We start from the raw sequence: 18,451 nt of genomic DNA, 5'->3' as shown, positions 1-18,451 counted from the left end.
GCTTGGACTACAGCTATAGCCTAAGTGGTCTCCCACTCCGTCTAGTCTCCACATTGCCACCACAATCCTCTCTCACAGATCTGATTAAGTCACTCTCTTGCTTTAATAACTACTTATAGGAGGAATCAAATTTCTTTGGGCCTTTTATTTTCCTTGTTTCTATCACATGAATATTTTCATAAATATTTCAAATAATATAAAAGTATATATTGTTAGCTGTATATATTTTTCGCACCAAGCAGAAAGGTGGAAGACTGGGATCACATTTTACTCATCCATCTTGTATTCCTCACAGGCTTGTTCTCTTAATCCATAATTTGGTGAATGATTATAGAACTGAAACTGCTGCTACCCCATACTAGCACTTCTCAGTGTACTACAACAGGTCCTGGACAGACTATGGTCTGTGGGCCAAATCTGGCTTGCTGCTTTTGTAAATAATTTACTTTTGTAAATAAACTGAAAAACAGCCATGCCCATTTATTTATGTATTCTACAGCTGCCTTTGTGCTACAACAGCAGAGTTGAGTAGTTGGGACTGTAGGGCCAGCAAAGCTGAAAATATTTATAATTTGGCCCTTTACACAAAGTTTGCCAACTCTTATATTAGAAGATTATTATGTACCAACTTTAATTTAAAGTGAATAACTCAGTCACTAATATAATGTTTTATATAATATAAGTCTGATGATGGGAGTTATTAAAATAGGAGATGAGAAATTCAAAGGAACCACTTGGCTCTATGATATTCAAGGTCTGGTCTGTGAAAGATCTCCTGTACACTGAATCACTTCAGTATGGAAGATGCTTAAAAAAACCAACAATATCTCATAAAATCTACCAGGTGGAGAGAGAACTTTCCCTGGCTTACTCCACTCCAGCCAAACTGACCAACCTTGCCTCAATTATGCCAAGGTTTAGTTTGTCCTCACTTAAGGGCTGGCTGTTTTCTCTCCTGGGGGTGCTCTTCCCCCAGATCTCTACATGGTGGACTCCTTCATGTAATTCAGTTTTGTTTAAATGTCACCTCTCCCACCTGAAATCTATCCTCACTTTCGCCCTCTCTACCTACCTACTTTGTTTTATTTGTCTCATAGTCCTTATTATTGTTTAGTTCTATTATTTGTTTGCTTGTTTACCATCTATTTCTCATCCAAAAGAAGGTGAATGTCACGAGCGCAATGACTCGTGTATTCACTGCATTCACTGTATCCCTCATGCCTGGCACATTGTAAATGATCACTAATTACTTGTTGAATGAAGAAATAGCTTAAGAGGTCACTAATTTATTGTGCTTACTGAAATACTTTTTCTTCATAAAATATTTCTCCTTTCATTTTTAGAGGAAGGAAGGGAGGAAACATTTTCTTGACGACTCCTGCTCGCACGTAGTGGCATCCTCCTGCTAGAATATTTCAGAATATCGATCAGTGAGGTGAGATGAGCTTGGAATTCATCAGGTAGGCCAAGCATTAAATCAAGACCTATCACTTGTTCCTGCATTTCCCCTCCTCCCTTCCATGTGTCCTGAAACTCAGTGTTGGCCAAGAGTGAGTAGGGCTAAGTGTCACTGAGCAGGCTTGTTTAGTCGCTTAATTCACTCCAGTCCTGTAGAGGAAACTGTGGAGCAAGGGGCTGGCCCTTGAGTCGTTGCTTGGTGCCTTCCTCTGGAGCAAAAGTACTTAGCCTCACAGGTTAAATGTGAAAGGAAAGGAAAGGAAATTCCTTTCACTCTAAAGGAGATGACACTTGGCCAAAAGGAAGAGCACTTTAGGATTTCTACAATCCAACTAATACAGGTCTTATTTCTGTGTATTTCTGGCTGTTACTACTGCTTTTGAATGGGTGTGTTCTTATTCTTTCTAGATCAATGAAAGTAACAATGTAGCCAGCCACAAAACGAGGACTCAGTTGTTTTTGGAATCTATGCTCCCTTTTAGTCTCCTCCCATTAAGAGTTAAAAGATCTAAGAAAAGAGACTCAAGGTCCTTCCTTGATGTAGTGATTGGGACCCTTTACACAAGACAGTTAATAAACTACCTCCATGATTGTGAAGGAGGGAGATTCTACTTCTATGTTGTAGCATGCTGCAACGGTTAATGCATTTTAAATCCTGGACATTGTTCCTCATATATAATCTAAATGGCCCTTGCAGAATTTTTTGGGGGCCCCCTCTTAAAAGTTATTCCTTCATATTCTTGAAAATGGTTCTCAATTCCAAGTCCTTTTAATCTTTCCTAATAGATGCCATCTAACTGCTCCTTATTCAGACTGGTGTTATTCCCTATGTCCCCCACTTCTAGCTTCTCATTTTCCTAAAATGCAATGTCCCAGAATATAAATATTTTTCAAATTCATTACTTCAAAACATAGAATATACCTTCAGAGAAAGATATCATGATGTAAAATCTTTCACATCTAAGTTATCTTTGAAGTACAATCTCAGAATCTTATCAACCTTCTCCCCTTTTTTGTTAGAGTCCCTAGGCTCCTCCCTTCCTTTTAATCCTTTATCTGTGTATGCTAATCACTTACCTGTTTAACCTTTTAATTAAAGAACAACTTCCATCCTATTATTGAAAGGGACTCAAACCTCTGTTCCAGTCCTACAGCTTCTAATAGTGAATGTCAAAGAAAACTACAATAAACTGGGCCCAAATAACTACTCTACTTAAATAATATAGTAATATACCACAGTTGGTATTTAACAATGTGCTTTATATAGGAAATACCTTTAAAATAATCAACAGAAATTGTGATTGGCAGTGAGTAAGAACAAAATATTTTTATGTTTCAATTTATTTCCTTCGAGTACTTTTAAATATGAATAAAAGCTTCTAAAGGTGACACTAAAAGGATGGTTTACCACAAAAAGTCTGTATGCTGGAGAATATAATTTGACAAAAATGACATAACTTGCAAATGTATAAATCACAAACAAGAGAGGAAACTTCTCATGAAAACTCCACTGATTCAAATCTCTATTCTGAAAAGAAAGGCAGCCTTCTATAACCAGTTCTTTACCATATGGTAAATGGCATGATGACAAAAGCAAAAAAAGCCAAGTGTCAAACTGCATCTTATTGATAAGACCTTTATTTAGCTGACTGCTGCACATATGCTACACATCAAAAGGAGAGATTGGAAGTCAGGTTAGGACAGGTACCCTCCATTTGTTATTACTGAGCTATCAAACAACATCTGGTTAACAGGAATTATTATACACAGAATTAAGAGGAGTTTCAAAGTTTGACAACTGAAACAAGAGATTTTTAATTAAAAGTGGCCTTTTTATAAATCTTTTTATCCAAGGATTTAGAGCTGTACAAACTCTTGATTAAAGCTCAGAAAAAAGTTACCTATGATTTTGTGAGTCACTGGTTTGTTTCACATCAACAGAGAAAGCTATATAAAGAAGCTATATAAAGCTATATAAAGAAGTGGAGCTAAACAACTGATGGGTCTCTAGGTTATCCATCTCCTATAATGCATTAAAAGTCAGTAATGAACTTGGATATTTAAATGGTCTTCCCATTGTGGTTGGTATTGCTTTGATCACTGCATTCATTCCCATTGGGGAATATACAGTGCAACTCTTGGAACACTGGAAATCACAGCATGGTCTGATTTATCCTTTCCTGAATAATCTGGGTAATATGGGTGAAGATCACATCAGGCATTTGCCTTAAAGATATAGCACAGACATCCATTAACCTGTCCGTCAACACTAAGAAGCAGTAACTCTTAGAGTTTCCTAAGGGTTTATTACTGATTTCCAAACTTGCACAATCAAACTGGTAGGCTGCTGTAAAATGACACTGAACAACACTCCTCATATTCAATATAATCTTAAGTGAAGAAAATGCTGTGAGAATGTCTATGTGAATAAATGTCACCAGAAAGCATGCTTCTCTATGGTTTGGGGTTGGAGGAAAGGATAGGAAGTGAAAAGCCACACTTTTCTTTTTCTGTACCTATCAGATTTGAGAAATTACTGGGTTCCTACAGAGTTCTGTTGCAGTAGGGAAACCTTTCTGCTGATTACCACACATAAAGGTGATGAATATGCAGACCGCTAAAAGATAATGCTGGGCTTAAAAGAAATTTTTTTAACACTCACTCTCTCATTCTTCAGAAGTTAGGGCTGGGAAGGAGGAGTATTTCTGTTAAAAAGAAGTACTTTCAATGTTTACATGCACAGGCACTATGCTTATTACTTTAACAGTGAAAACAGAACAGATATTACAATACCTGACACTTCAGGGGCTTAGAATCAAACAAAACCAAGTCTTCCGGGATAGATGAGGCATCTTTATTAATACTGGCCTGAGTAACTGAAAAATCTGAAAGATGAGGTTTAACTGCACAGTCTTCTTTGATGAGGCTATACCACTTAATTTCCTCAAGTGTGATTTAGTCTCAACAACCCAGCTAGTTTCCTTTTGACAGCTGAAGTATCAGAGGCTTTGGACAGGGTAAAGGATTTATCCAGGATCACACTGGTTAAGAACAGTGCTAAAAATGGACACCTTTATCACAAGGGTATCTTGCTTATCTATGAAGTCTCGATATTCCTTCATGCACTGCAGTAACAATTGTCACTTTACCCATACTTTGTATTCTTCAAAAAAATGAGTTGGGATTTTCCCTCCTTCTCTACATGAAGAAGTGCTAAATGATAACCTCTGTCTGTGAAAATATACACTCAAAACTGAAACAAAGGAGAGCTGTGACCAGTAAGTAACTCAAAGGGTCAAAATGTCATCTATTTTCAGAAATTTGAGGGCTCACACAAACTCAAGGCATTTTCTAAAACGTCTCTTTCAGATATAAAAAAAAAATTTTAGTGTAAACTTTCAAAAGGGATTTCATCTGTATATTCAGGGCTCATATTTAATATAACTCTTTCCACCTTGCGTGTTTCTTACTGGGGAGAAGGCAGAAGAAGATTCAACTCTGTCAGTGATTCTCTAAAAATATTTGTCTAATCTGTGTCCCCTGGCCTCCTCCCTGAAGTAACACAATAGCCCTGGGGGCACAGGGAAAGAACCAAAGAAGTCAACCTGTGGAAGAGCTTTTCCCTTTCCATAAAATAACATGGACTGGGCCACGGGCAGAGATAACTCCTTCATGGCACTTTCCTAAGCTGCTCTTGATGTTGTTTTTCAGTAAAGAGTAAACAGTTTGACAAGGAAACAAATGCCAAGAGGTCAGAGCTCAGTTTAAAATTCAGATTCTTTAAAATGGGTGATGGGTGGCTTTCTAAATTCGAGCAAATTGTTTCCTTTGAAGAACACCAGTTCTTTTTCCCAGTTACTCCTTTTGTGGCAGGATCTCAACCACTGAGTCAAACATAAGAAGCTACACTGATTTCCAAGTTCGTAAAAAGAAATTTTTCTTTATGAAACTAACTTGTTGATCTTCAACCTTTCTGTGAAGTTACAGCAAGTGTTAACTCCAAGGTGAGACTCCAGTGACTTTCTTAAGGTCACGTAGTCAGTAAGAGATGAGCAAATAACCCCAGAGTACTCCCACGGGTCTACACTTCTAACCACTATACCACACAAGCTCACATGTCTGATTCATTTTAAGAACTGAGTAGACCTTATGATTTCAAAGGCCCACTTGTATATGCTCTTCAAATAATTTTTGAAATCTGTCATTACAAAATAAAACATGCTAATGAAAACGGACAATTCTATTGTTTCTAATTAACTCATCCTTTCTGTGACAGCCAAGAAGCATCTTCCAACATCATCAACTAATGAAGACTTTAGAAGAAGGCTAAGACATGCCTCTCAGCAAGCAAATCCTGGCAGACATAGTTAAATTAACTGATTTAGCATATCTTTATCTAGCACACTAATAATTGCACTAGAATTAAGGATAGTGGCTGTCAATTCTGTCTGCACAAATTACAGTTGGGGAACTTAAAAATACATATGTCCAGCTTCCACCCTAGAACAGTCAATCAAAATCTTTGGATCAGGTATTTGTAATTTTTATTTATTTATTTTTGGCCACACGGCGAGGCTTGCGGGTTGTTAGTTCCCCAACCAGGGACTGAATCCACGCCCTCGGCAGAGAAAGAGTGGGGTCCTAACCACTGGACCGCCAGGGAACTCCCAAGTATTAGTAATTTTTAAAAGCTCTCTATGTGATTCTAATGGACAACCAGTGTTTAGAACCACTGTTAAATTTTTGAGTTGAGATAGTCTGTGCAGTTCTGATCATTTGTTATACTTGTTAACTATACTGCTGGACAAAACTGAATAGCAAAGGAAATAAGATCTCTATATAAATACCTATGTAACAAAGCAGAAGGTAATACAGTCCAAAAGAAAGGTCTCACCTATAGAGATTTGTACAAGGAAGATATTATTTGTACCTCTGGGGGGTTAAGAAAGACTTATAAGGAGGTAGTGACATTTGAAGTGGGTCTTGAATGCTAGCACCGAGGAACATGAAAAGTAAAGGCATTTTAAGCAGAGTCCACAAAGATACAAGCTAACAGAGATGCTTGTAGGGGAAAAGAGTCAGTGGATACAATGTAAGGACACAAAAGAGAAATAAGTTGGGTAGGCAGGTTGGGGCCACTTTAGGAAGGCCTTGAATTTCAAGCAAAATTACATGATAGGAAGTGGGGTATTAGAAGGTTTCTGAACAAAGGCCTGCCCTGATCAGAACTGAGCTTTAGTGAGATTACTCTGGTAGCTGGAGGAAGGATGGACTAGTTGAGGGAAGAGACACATGGCAAGAGATGTGTTTAAGAAGGCTATAATTGCAGCAGTTTAAGCAAGTAATGAAAGCCTGATGTGGGTTGGTAGCAGTGGGAAAGGAGAAAAACAATTGGGTTAAGAGAAGTTACAAGGAGGGCTTTAGCAATTGATTAGATATAGGAGATAAAGACAAAGGAAGCACCAAAGCCAAGTCAAACTTCAATTCTGGGTAATTAGGAAGATGGAAATGCCACCAAAGGAAAAGAAAGGGAAGACTAGCTCAGTCTCAGATTTCTGAGTGTCAATTGCTTGAGGGGTATCAAATGGAGATGCTCCCCCACCCCATAAAATTTTGGTTTGCAACTTAGGAGAGATGTCAGAGCTGAAGACACAACTTTGCAGGGAGGGACAAAAGAAACATTTCATTAGGACAACCAATTTTCTTCCTAAGATAACTCCATTACCCTTTACCAATTATATCTGTCCTGATTCCTTGAACTAATCTTTCACCAGCACTCTTCTGAATCTCTTGCATCCTTGTCTTAGCTTTCCTATTTGTCAAAACTACAACTAAGTAGTGCTACAACCTGCTTTCTCCACACCTACAACAGGATGGCTGAAAACTACTGCAGGATAGGAAAGTGGAAGGAAGAAGGGAACTTCAAGGATAGACATAACTACAAATCCATGATCTCTGGCTTCAGCTGGGTAACTTGTCAATTTTCTCTGGCACTTGGTTAGGTCCTTTTCCGATACTCTCAATGACTGTTACCTCTTTTTTTCACGCCCTACTCAACCATCATCTCTTCACTCTCAGAACACATCATATCTTACTTGAAGTTATCAGGCGTAATTTAAAAATCTCTCTTCTAGGGACTTCCCTGGTGGTGCAGTGGGTCAGAATCCGCCTGCCAATGCAGGGGACACGGATTTGAGCACTGGTCCGGGAAGATCCCACATGCCACGGAGCAACTAAGCCTGTGCGCCACAACTACTGAAGCCCGCGTGCCTAGAGCCCATGCTCCGCAACAAGAGAAGCCACTGCAATGAGAAGCCCGCTCACCACAACGAAGAGTAGCCCCCGTTCGCTGCAACTAGACAAAGCCTGCACGTAGCAACGAAGACCCAACACAGCCATACGTACATACATAAATATCTCCCTTCTACTTACAAACTTACCTATAGCCACATTACTCTTCACTTATTTTCTTCCTGCCCCAGAAGATGTACCTCTCTCCTGTTCAAGTTACTGCTGCCTGTAACCATGATCCCACTTCTTTGTACCTCCTCTGGGACCCTGTTCCACCATGCATGTCTACCCCCCAACCCTGCCCTCAGCTTCAGATTCTTTTTTTTTTTTTTTAACTGGCTCCTTCTCCATACCCTACAAACATGCTTAAGTCTCTTTTCTCCAAAACAAGTTGCTGCAGTTCAATTTCTTTCCTACTCTTATCATCAGTTTTCTCAAAAGAGAAACCTACATTTGCTGACTCCACTTCCTCATGTTAACCTGGGATACTGGGGTTCATATAGTCCTTCAAATTACATAAAAAGGTTTTTTTGGGTTTTTTTTCTTCCAAATGTGTATTTTTTTTTTCCTTTGGGGAAAGAATACATAACTTTATTTCTACTTTCAACGTATAACCATATCTCTCAATCTGTAATGTGAGCTGTAGAGGATTAGTGGCATTTAGTTTTACACAGTTTGAGGAATTCTGGAGCATGTGGAAGTTGTATAAGTGTTAGTGTTTTGAATGAGCAACATACTTCTCTGCAATGAAACCACAGGAATACTAGTTATAACCTGGCAGTTGCATTATTCTTAAAAAACATTTTTGCAGCGTGGCTGATTTGTCACTCATTGAAACTAAAAACCTCCATGTGACAAACAACATGGGGCCTGAAAAACTCATTGGAAAGAAAATCAGTAAATAAATAAAATCGTGAAATTGTACAGACAATTCAGTTACTGTAATGTGATTTCACCTCCACAGAAATTACAGGTGTTCAAGCAGTTTGTAGCAGTTTCCTAAGTACTTTTGCTCCAATGGAATTTTCAGTATTAAGCTTTATGTATTTTGATATGTTGTGTCTTTTAAGGCACAGTATACCTGAGCTGTACTAAAATGACAAAGAGCCAACTCTCAGACTGCTCACTGAAAGCGGACATGGGACGACACAAACAGCAATAGTGAGAACTAGATAACAGCAAGCCTCGTTTTACCCTTTGGCCTTTATAATCTGCTCTAAAACTTTGTAAAAATATTTAAACCAGGAGTAAATCGGAAGTATTTTAGTTTTGCCTTCAGGAACCATATGACTTTACTGTTAACTAGAACTATCAGAATGAGAAAAGTCAGAGGCAGGAAAAATATTAAAAAGGTGTTAAGTCTCTATAATACACAATCTAAATGGAAGTGTTTAAAGACAACAGAGAAAAAACATACTAGGTGATTTGGTTCTTGAATTTAACAAGCACTCAATATGCCTAGGAATAATAATTTTTTCCTTATAATTTTCATGCAAGTTTGCAAGACTAGTTAATAAAATACATTCAGTAAGACTAGTTAAAGGAAGAGTTTGCCTCTAGAGTGAAATTTTCCATTAAGACCCATTAATATTTGATAAATGCTTCCAATTCAACGAACAAATACCAACATGTAAAACATTTAAAGAATTCTCCAGAATTGTGTCTGTGATGCATCAGATAAATAAAAGATTTAGTGCCATATCTACATACTTGGTGATTAACTGCTCTATAACCAATTCTTCTATTTATCAGTCCACAGAATATGAAAGAGTAAGTCCATGGAAATCAGAGAAAAGCAGTATTTGAAATATAGTTTTAAAATCAAAGACATTTAAAAAAATTAAAATGCTTACTAATTTTATAATTATATGAATTAAAAGATAATTTCCCAGTTACATCTAGTTTTGTTTTTCATTAATTTTATTAAAGATTTTATAAATATCTATTTGCAAGAAAGCAATGCTAGATTTGGTTAAAAGCAGCAATTCTTTTTAGGCTAGTCACATCCTTATCAGACAATATCCACCCTGGAAAATATGAATCATTACCAAGACAAAGGTTACTGTCCTTCTTTTTACTCATGATAGTAAGCAACTATTTGTTTTTTCCTGTGCAATTTTACCAGTGCTACCAATTCTATTTTGAAGTTCATAACACCAACAATAATTATCCAAGTTTTTCCTGTCCATTCATTCATTTGATTTATTTTACAAATATTCCCTTAGTGCTTACTAGATGCCAGATTGAGTGCCAGATTTAGGGAGACAAAAGTAATCTAGACAATGTCCTTGGCTGCATGGAGATTATGTTTTGGTAAGAAAACAATTTCAAATTTGCCTCACTTACTGTAGACATCTTTCCTGGTTTAGTATTGTTTACACACTGTCCAAACACAATTTTTGGATGAATGGAAAGTCTCTTATTCTCATGTAGAAACTGTGTGTGTGTGTGTGTGTATGTATGTGTGTGTATATGTGTGTATTTTTTTGTGAAGTACATGTATATGTCCCTAAGACTGATTTGTGGATTATAAAAGATGAGAAGGCAGGTAAAAATCATAACTATGAAAAAAAAAAAGTTAGACACCAGAATTAAACACAGTAGCTATACAGGTCAAACTTAGAAATGCTGCCCTAAATTAATTCTAAAGCAGATCACTAACCTGTGGTGGAGGGTGATAAACTAGAACAAGTAATGAAACAATAACACTAATATGAGTTTTTGGAAGGAGAAACATACAAGATTTGGTCCATTCACTTTTGAAATTAAGTACAGGAGGCAAAATGTTACCAAAGAACACTCACATTCAAGGCAAGGAGAGAGAAACATGTGGGGGAAGGTGGGTAAGGGAGGTGGGTGACAGGGATGAGGGAAGAAAAAATAATCGGCAAATATGCCTTTGGTGACATTCCCAGTTTCTTCATGGAACGCATCCCATCAGTTACACTGTCTTTTCAGTACTCCCAACCCTGCCTGTCTGACATCTCCTTCCCCTTTGCTGCCAACATGCTCAAGCCTCCACTATCCTGAGAAGTCTTCTGAAGACTTACCATTGGATTATAATCCCTCTCTTCTTTCCTCTTATGCCAACCATATGAAGAGTGGTCAACATTTGCTATGTCTAGTATCTTCACAACTGTCTACTAGAGCAGCCTTTGCAATCTGGTCTCCACTATCATTCTACAGAAACTGCTTCCTTGAAGGTCACCCACACTGTGGTTGCCCAAACCATAGCCTTTGTTCAGTCCTTGTCTTTGTTCAGCAGAGGATAACTGCCTGGTTCTCAGGAAGGTAGTTACCACCTCTTTCTTGAACCTCAAACCTCCTTTGGATTCCTTGACAGTGTTCTGATTGTACATATACCTTTCTAAGGTACACTGGGCAGTGGCAAATGCACACATTTTGAAATCAAAATCCCAGCTGTGACCTTGGACAAAGTGCTTGTCTTCCCACGGTCTGTTTCTTTCTCTGCGAAGTGGGACACTACCACTGACCTCACTGAATTGTGAGGATCAAATGAAATAATGTAGGTAAAGTGTCTAGCATGTTTGAGTTGGTGTTCCAAAAAACAAACGTTTGTTTCTCCCCTCTTTCTGCCCTTTTCTGTATTCCTCAGGCAACCCTGGCATAGATGCAGCTGTTCCACAGATTCTCTCTTTCCTCTGCACTTAATATGCTCTACCTCTGCCTCTCACCCATCTCAATAATGACTCTAAAATCTGAGTCTATGATTTTTCTTACCATTCTTTAGCTTCAATTCCACATTTTCAACTCCTACTGGAGAACCGCCCAACTGGATAATCTGCCTTAACCTTAAATCTCCCTGAACAGGAACAGTCTCAGTGCTTGGAGAACAGGTATTAAACCAAATGCAGTATATCCTTCAATTAGTTCCTCATACTCTCTTCCCTAAAAGAACCACCATTTTTCCCAGTTATCTGTCTTAATTTTGTGAAATCATGTTTGGCTCCCCTTACCCCCACTGCTAAACTTTGTAGATTCTGGTGCTGTAATGCCTCTCATCGTCTGTCTCTCCCATTTCATTTTCATTGTAATCATTTTAGTTCACTGCCTCAGTGCTCGCTGGTAAATTAGGCTGTTACTAGTGGAGGCCTTGAGAAAATCAATTTCATAAATGCTGTGGGCAAGAGCCAGAATGCAAGGGATTAATGAAAAGCACGGGAATCACTGACAGCAGACTAGCTCTTCAAGAAGTTTGGCAAATGAAAGGATGATAGTCTGGGGGGGTGGTCAGTGAAGTTACGGACAAAGGATAGGTTTTTTTTTTTCTCTCTTTTTTTTTTTTTTTCCGTACGCGGGCCTCTCACTGTTGTGGCCTCTCCCATTGCGGAGCACAGGCTCTGGATGCGCAGGCTCAGCGGCCATGGCTCACGGGCCCAGCCGCTCCGCGGCATATGGGATCCTCCCAGACCGGGGCACGAACCCGTATCCCCTGCATCGGCAGGCGGACTCTCAACCACTGCGCCACCAGGGAGGCCCCTCTTTTGTTTTTTAAACTTTAAAGATGAATAAGCACTTGAAGGCAGGAGGGAAGGAGTCAACAAAAAGCTAGAAATGATAGCTTCCTAAATAATCATTCATTCATTCATTGCCAGGTATTTATTGTAAATCTATGATGTTCTAGGCACGATGCTTTAGTGCTGGGTATATAATGGTGAGTAAAATCAGACATAGAACCTGCCCCTAAAATCTTCAAGTTGAGTGAGACAGACATTAATCAAGTAATCATACAATTAAATATAAAACTGAAAACAGGGCAAGTGCTAGGAAAGATAAGTACATGGTGTTATGATAGCATATTATAAAGATACTTGATCTAGTCAGGGAAGTCCATGAAACGTTTCTTGAGGAAGAAACACTTGCTCAAGTTCTGAGAGATGAAGGGGAATTAACCAAAGGAAGAGGGGAGGGAAGAACATTTTGGATATAGGGAACAACCTGTGTCCTATGCTGAGGGAGAGCATGATGAGAAGGGCTGGAAAGAAGGTCAGAGTGGTAGGAATGGGAGAACAAGGTAGGGTGATGTGAGATGAGGCTGGAGGAGAAGAGGCTGGAGAAGGGGCAGGACGATGCAGGGCCATGTAGGCCACAAGAGCAACTGGAAGCCTTCGAAGGACTGGCACAAGGTGGAAGACAGGATCAGATGTGACTCCAGCAAGACTGATCTTCCTAAAACACTGGCTTCATGATGGTACTCTCTGCTCAAAACTTAAATGACTTTCACTGTCCACTAAAATAACTTTCCTTGCCATTAAAAGGTTCTATCTCTACAATACACCCAACTCCCAACCACTCTTTCCAGTTATCTTATACTCTTCACTACATCTCTTCTTTTTGCTTTTTTCATTACACAGGTACTTCCTAGAATGCTCGCATCCTTTCATTTCTATTTCTTGAAACAGTTTCTATCTTTTGGGCCTATCACAAATCCCACTTCTGTGAAACCTTTTTTCATCTCCGTAGTAGAGCTCTTTTGCTTCTCTGAACCCCCAAACAGTTTGTGTTTCTTTCTTGCCATTTAATAATACATGCAACTTTTTACTGTAGTCACCTGTGCACATATCTATCTCCCCCTTTCCTCAACCTCCAGTAGTCTTCCAGGGCAGGATCTTTGTTTAATCTCTGTTTAGTCTCTGTATCCCGCACAAGGCCTAAGATACAGTCTTACCCATAGCAGCTGCTCAATAAACATTTTTTGGTTATTTTAAAGTCAGATTTCTAATATTTGAAAACTTTTCCATTATTGTATAGTCAGCCTCTACACTGATTTACAGTTATGATGCTACAGCAAAGTGTGAGTCTCATCCTTTTCTGGTATAATGTGGGCTCTATTTATGCTGGTTTTAGTGGCATGATATTAAAAACATTTTTAAAAAGTGCAAATAAACTCTTTATAAGGAAAATCAGGGCTACAGGCAAGGTAGCTTATCATTCCTATAGCTAACAATCTACTATCTCCAAGACGAAACTCAGATTACTCCAACATACCTAGTTCAAAGAAGTTATATCAATGAATGGTTGGGATCTTTTCATCAATAAAAGAAAAAAAAGTTATTCTAGAACTACTTTAAAATTTTTCCTTGGGGCTTCCCTGGTGGTGCAGTGGTTAAGAATCTGCCTGCCAATGCAGGGGACACAGGTTCAAGCCCTGGTCCGGGAAGATCCCACATGCTGCAGAGCAACTAAGGCTGTGCACCACAACTGCTGAGCCTGTGCTCTAGAGCCCGTGTGCTACAACTACTGAAGTCTGCACGCCTAGAGTCTGTGCTCTGCAACGAGAAGCCACCGCAATGAGAAGCCCATGTGCTGCAACGAAGAGTAACCCCCGCTCACCGCAACTAGAGCAAGCCCATGCACAGCAACGAGGACCCAATGCAGCCAAAAAAAAAAAAAAAAAAAAAAAAAATTCCTTAAATGTGATCTGAACAAAGAGTCAGAAATTCTGACATAAAATATCAGGTTTCTACATGTCCCTATTTGTTGATAAGACTTATTCCCAGAATAAAATGTAAAGAATAATATGAAAAAGAAAAAGAAAAAAAAAGAATAATATGGAAGCAGGGGAGAAAAGGTCCATGGTTATAGTGAGAATTCTGTAAGAAAATGAGTTCTAAAACATAGTTTTACATTAAAAAAATCAACTTACACATTTTACTTTGCTCTTCACCACCTTTAGTATTTATATTGCTGAGGTACTAAATCACTTCACTGTTTCCTTAAATATCCAGGGCAGGTCCCTCATCTTTGATGTGGAGAGCAATATAATGTCAGCTAGGTCTGTAGTAGAAAGAGAGTTAAGGAATCTTTGGGGGTGTTCATCCCATTTACTTCAATGAGTACTCTGTAATCTTTCCACAGAAAGAATGGCTAGCAATATTATCAACGTATTTCTTTGCCAAGCTTAAGGACTAAGATACCAAACAAAGTAGTAACACTTGGGCAGTGTCACCATGGCTATCAGCACAATTACATTGTTTCCTACGCTAAATATACTCATCTCCACTGTCTCCTTCAGTAGCCTTTGACATACTGCATTAAAACTGTTTCTTAGTTATAACATCTCATAGTTGAATTCACACTGCCAAGTTGATTTAACCAGGATTTAGTCCCCTTTTATTGCCAACAAGACAAAAAATGCACAATGAGGTTAAGAAACTTGTGCAAGGCTACACTGCTAGTGCAAGGCAAAATCCAGAATGAGACTCAACTTAGGGTTTTAAGAGACCCTTGCATAGTTCAAGGTGGTCTTTGGGGTAAGGGAATTACACTTACTAAAAATATCGTAACAATGCTTAATAATAATTTATATAAATTTAATTTTATCCTAGGCACAAATCTAAAGTCCCCAAATTTGAAAAAACCCAGAGGCATGTGAGGCTATTACTATTAAGGACTTCTAAAAGAAAAACAAAGTAGACAAGAACATACCATGAAGTATGTTATCATGAGCTTTCTATTTCAGAACTATTGTCTAAAAAACTGAGATAAAAACTTTGATAGGGCTTCCCTGGTGGCGCAGTGGTTGGGAGTCCGCCTGCTGGTGCAGGGGACACGGGTTCGTGCCCCGGTCTGGGAGGGTCCCACATGCCGCTGAGCGGCTGGGCCCGTGAGCCATGGCCGCAGAGCCTGTGCGTCCGGAGCCTGTGCTCCGCAACGGGAGAGGCCACAACAGTGAGAGGCCTGCATACCAAAAAAAAAAAAAAAAAAAAACACTTTGATAAAAACTTTGATTATATAAAAGACCATGACAGCCAAATAAAATAAAATGTTTTTCTTATAACAGATGGTTTATGTTCTGATAATGTTTGCATTTAATGCTTTAGGATTACCTATTAATAAGGAAGCAGGGATGCTTTCCATTGATATTTCTAATTGAAAAGAAACAAGTTCTTTGTAATTCACTTAATAGTGATATATTACACATAGGTTTGTTTAAAGGGCTGGGCTGTAGTGACTTTAAACTTTATATCTAGATCCTGTTTGTGACAGCTCTATAGAGCAGCTTTGGAGATGTGTGTTGGAAAAACTTTTCTTCATAACTACTGCTATGTAACAATTCTCTCAGCATACTGGCTCCAACTTTTTCAGTGCTCTAAGACAGAAACGGGACCAACCAGTGGTGTCCACACACAATGATTATCACACTCTTACGGTGCAGAACCCTGAGGCTAGGGATAACAGTGCCCTTACGCCTCATGCTTCCTGGCTTCTCCTGACTTGTGCTCTCAGTGAGCTCAGTCAGGATGTGAAGATATCAAGAGTACATAGGGAGACTGACTCCTCAAGTCGAGGCTGTGACTGGTAAGGGCTAAGTGCTGCCTGATACTAGCTGTCACCACTGCTGTTACTGTGCTGCTTGGGAAGGGGAAGCTGGGGAGCACATCTTTTTGCTGAGGATCCTTGGTGACTTTAAGATGTATTCTGGCCCGAGGTTGGGGACTCTTAGCTACCTATGGATTAAAAAACCAACATTATAAAATTGCCAGAAATATGAGGAATTCTGAGGGAAAAAAAAATCACTGAAGAAAGCAGTCTTTGGTTAAAAATTTACCCAAGTATTATTTTTCCTTTAGAAAATATCTGGGTTCCCACAGAGCCTGCTGGCTGAGGATAAAGTTACTTCAATTAAAAAATATTTTATTTTTCTTAGATAAACTCTCAGCAATAAGTATAGGGGGCTTAGAAATAATCTAATTATTATTTAACCCTCAGTAAATAAGTACTTTACTTAAACTTCACAATGACAAGGGTATTGTGATAGTAAATATCATAAGATAAACAAATCCAAGATTTACACAAGCAAAAAACAAACCAAAACAGGAATTTTATGGATATTGAGGAATCCAAAATAAATACCACTAGTTATGGTTCAGACATTTAATTTATATGGTCTCATATTCAACACTATGATCTTTTTTGTGTGTGTGTGAGGGGGCTCATAGGTACTCATTTTGCATACGTAGTAGAAATTCCTAGAACATAAAAAATTGATGTTACAGGTCCATGAAGGCCTAAATTTAATACGAACAAGCATATTTAAAGTTTGGAAAAACTGCAAACATAAGCCTGGTGGGACTACTGGGTGTAAGGCAAGAAGAGATGACCTTTGAAGTTCAATCTATGGAGTGCCAGTGGAAATTTAAAACAGTGAAGCCACTGTGGAAAACAGTCTGGCAGTTCTTCAAAAGGTCAAACAGAGTTAGCACATGACCCACTAATTCCACTCCTAGGTATATACCTAAGAGAACCGAAAACTTACGTTCACATAAAAACTCGTAAACAAAATGTTCTTGAGAGCCAAAGAGTGGAAACAACCCAGATGTCCATCAACTGATGAATGGATAAATGAAATGTGGTATATCCATACAATGGAATATTACTCAACCATAAAAAGGAATTAAGTACTGTTACATGCTACAACATGAATGAACCTTGAATACATTAAGTGAGAGGAGCCAGATACAAAAGGCCACATATTATATGATTCCATTTATATGAAATGTTCAGAATAGGTAAATCCATAGAGACAGAAAGTAGATTTGTGGTTGCCAGGGGATGGAGGAAGGGGAAACTGGGACTAAGCTAATAGATATGAGGTTTCTTTTTGGGGTGATGAAAATGTTCTGGAATCAGACAGTGGTGATAGTTGCACTAAATAGTGAATATACTAAAAACCAGCGAATTATACATTTTAAAATGGTGAATTTTAAGTTATAGGAATTATATCTCAATAAATTCAATTAAGTATAAAAAATTCCATAATTATAAGGAAACAAAAATTATTTCAGTTATCTATTATGGTCGCAAATACTGAGAACTAAATTGGGAATGTTAAGAGAAAGGCTTTGGAATACTTCTGAGAACCAATAAATTTCTAAGGAATCATCTCTTCATTTTCATGGTGTGCTCACATATTTCTCTAAGGAAATTAGTGATGGGCGCGCTATAAAAAACAATCTGCTGAGGCAAAAAGCCTTGGTCACATCTTTCCATTCACATCTAGTGCCCTAGGGAAGTGACTCTCCTGAGTGTCTATCTTTATGATGGTTACCTAAAGTGGCTGCCCACGTCCAGTGAAGGCTTTTCTTTAGTGATCATGGTCAAGTTGAGCTTATTTAAATACCATTTCCCAGGACTTACATGCTACTCCTGGAACGACGGGAATACTCAAAGCTTTTAGGGGGAATAAACTATTGCATGGTCTCTGTCTAGGAAGTGGGCCACAGTTCACTGAAAACAGACAGTTCAGATAAATAAAATGAAAGCAGACATTTTTGGAGATGATCTTGAAAGCTTTCCATTAGAGAACATCAAGGGCATAAAACTAGGAATAGCATGTATCCATGTTAGACTACCACAAGTCACTTTCTACCCTCCATTCTTTCTAAGTAGCACAAAGTAAGTAAGTATTTACCTACTTACTCCTTCATCAGATAACCAAATCACTCCCATGGAACACAATACACACCTCTCCCTGGCTATCCACAAAGAGACTCTGGACTCCTATGCTAAAATTAACCATAGATCATCACAATACATAAGCAGTGGGCTTTTTACAAAGGTTCCACATTAAACTTGGGTGAAAAAGTTACATTTTAAATACAAGAAGTTATTGTATTTCTGGCATGTGTGCTGCACACAGAACTCAGGCCAGTCAGTTTGCTTCTCCATAGCCTTCTAT

General features: G+C 38.5%; 1 protein-coding gene across 3 annotated transcripts in view; it reads right to left on the bottom strand.

Annotated features, from left to right (window-relative positions):
* RPAP2 (RNA polymerase II associated protein 2) overlaps window positions 1-18,451 on the bottom strand; it is an 83,735-nt gene that overhangs the window by 11,689 nt on the left and 53,595 nt on the right. The window contains exon 12 of one of the 3 annotated variants that reach the window (XM_082613403.1): window positions 14,208-14,547. The exons of the other annotated variants lie outside the window; for them this stretch is intronic. Coding sequence (XP_082469529.1) covers window positions 14,538-14,547 — 10 coding nt within the window. The 3' untranslated portion in view covers window positions 14,208-14,537. Of the gene's footprint in view, window positions 1-14,207; window positions 14,548-18,451 lie in introns of those variants that run through there. 3 annotated transcript variants of the gene reach the window in all.

This window comes from Mesoplodon mirus (genome assembly GCF_964341445.2).
Source record: "Mesoplodon mirus genome assembly, chromosome: 3".
NCBI lineage: Eukaryota > Metazoa > Chordata > Mammalia > Artiodactyla > Ziphiidae > Mesoplodon > Mesoplodon mirus.
This window is presented reverse-complemented; position numbering and strand designations above follow the sequence as displayed.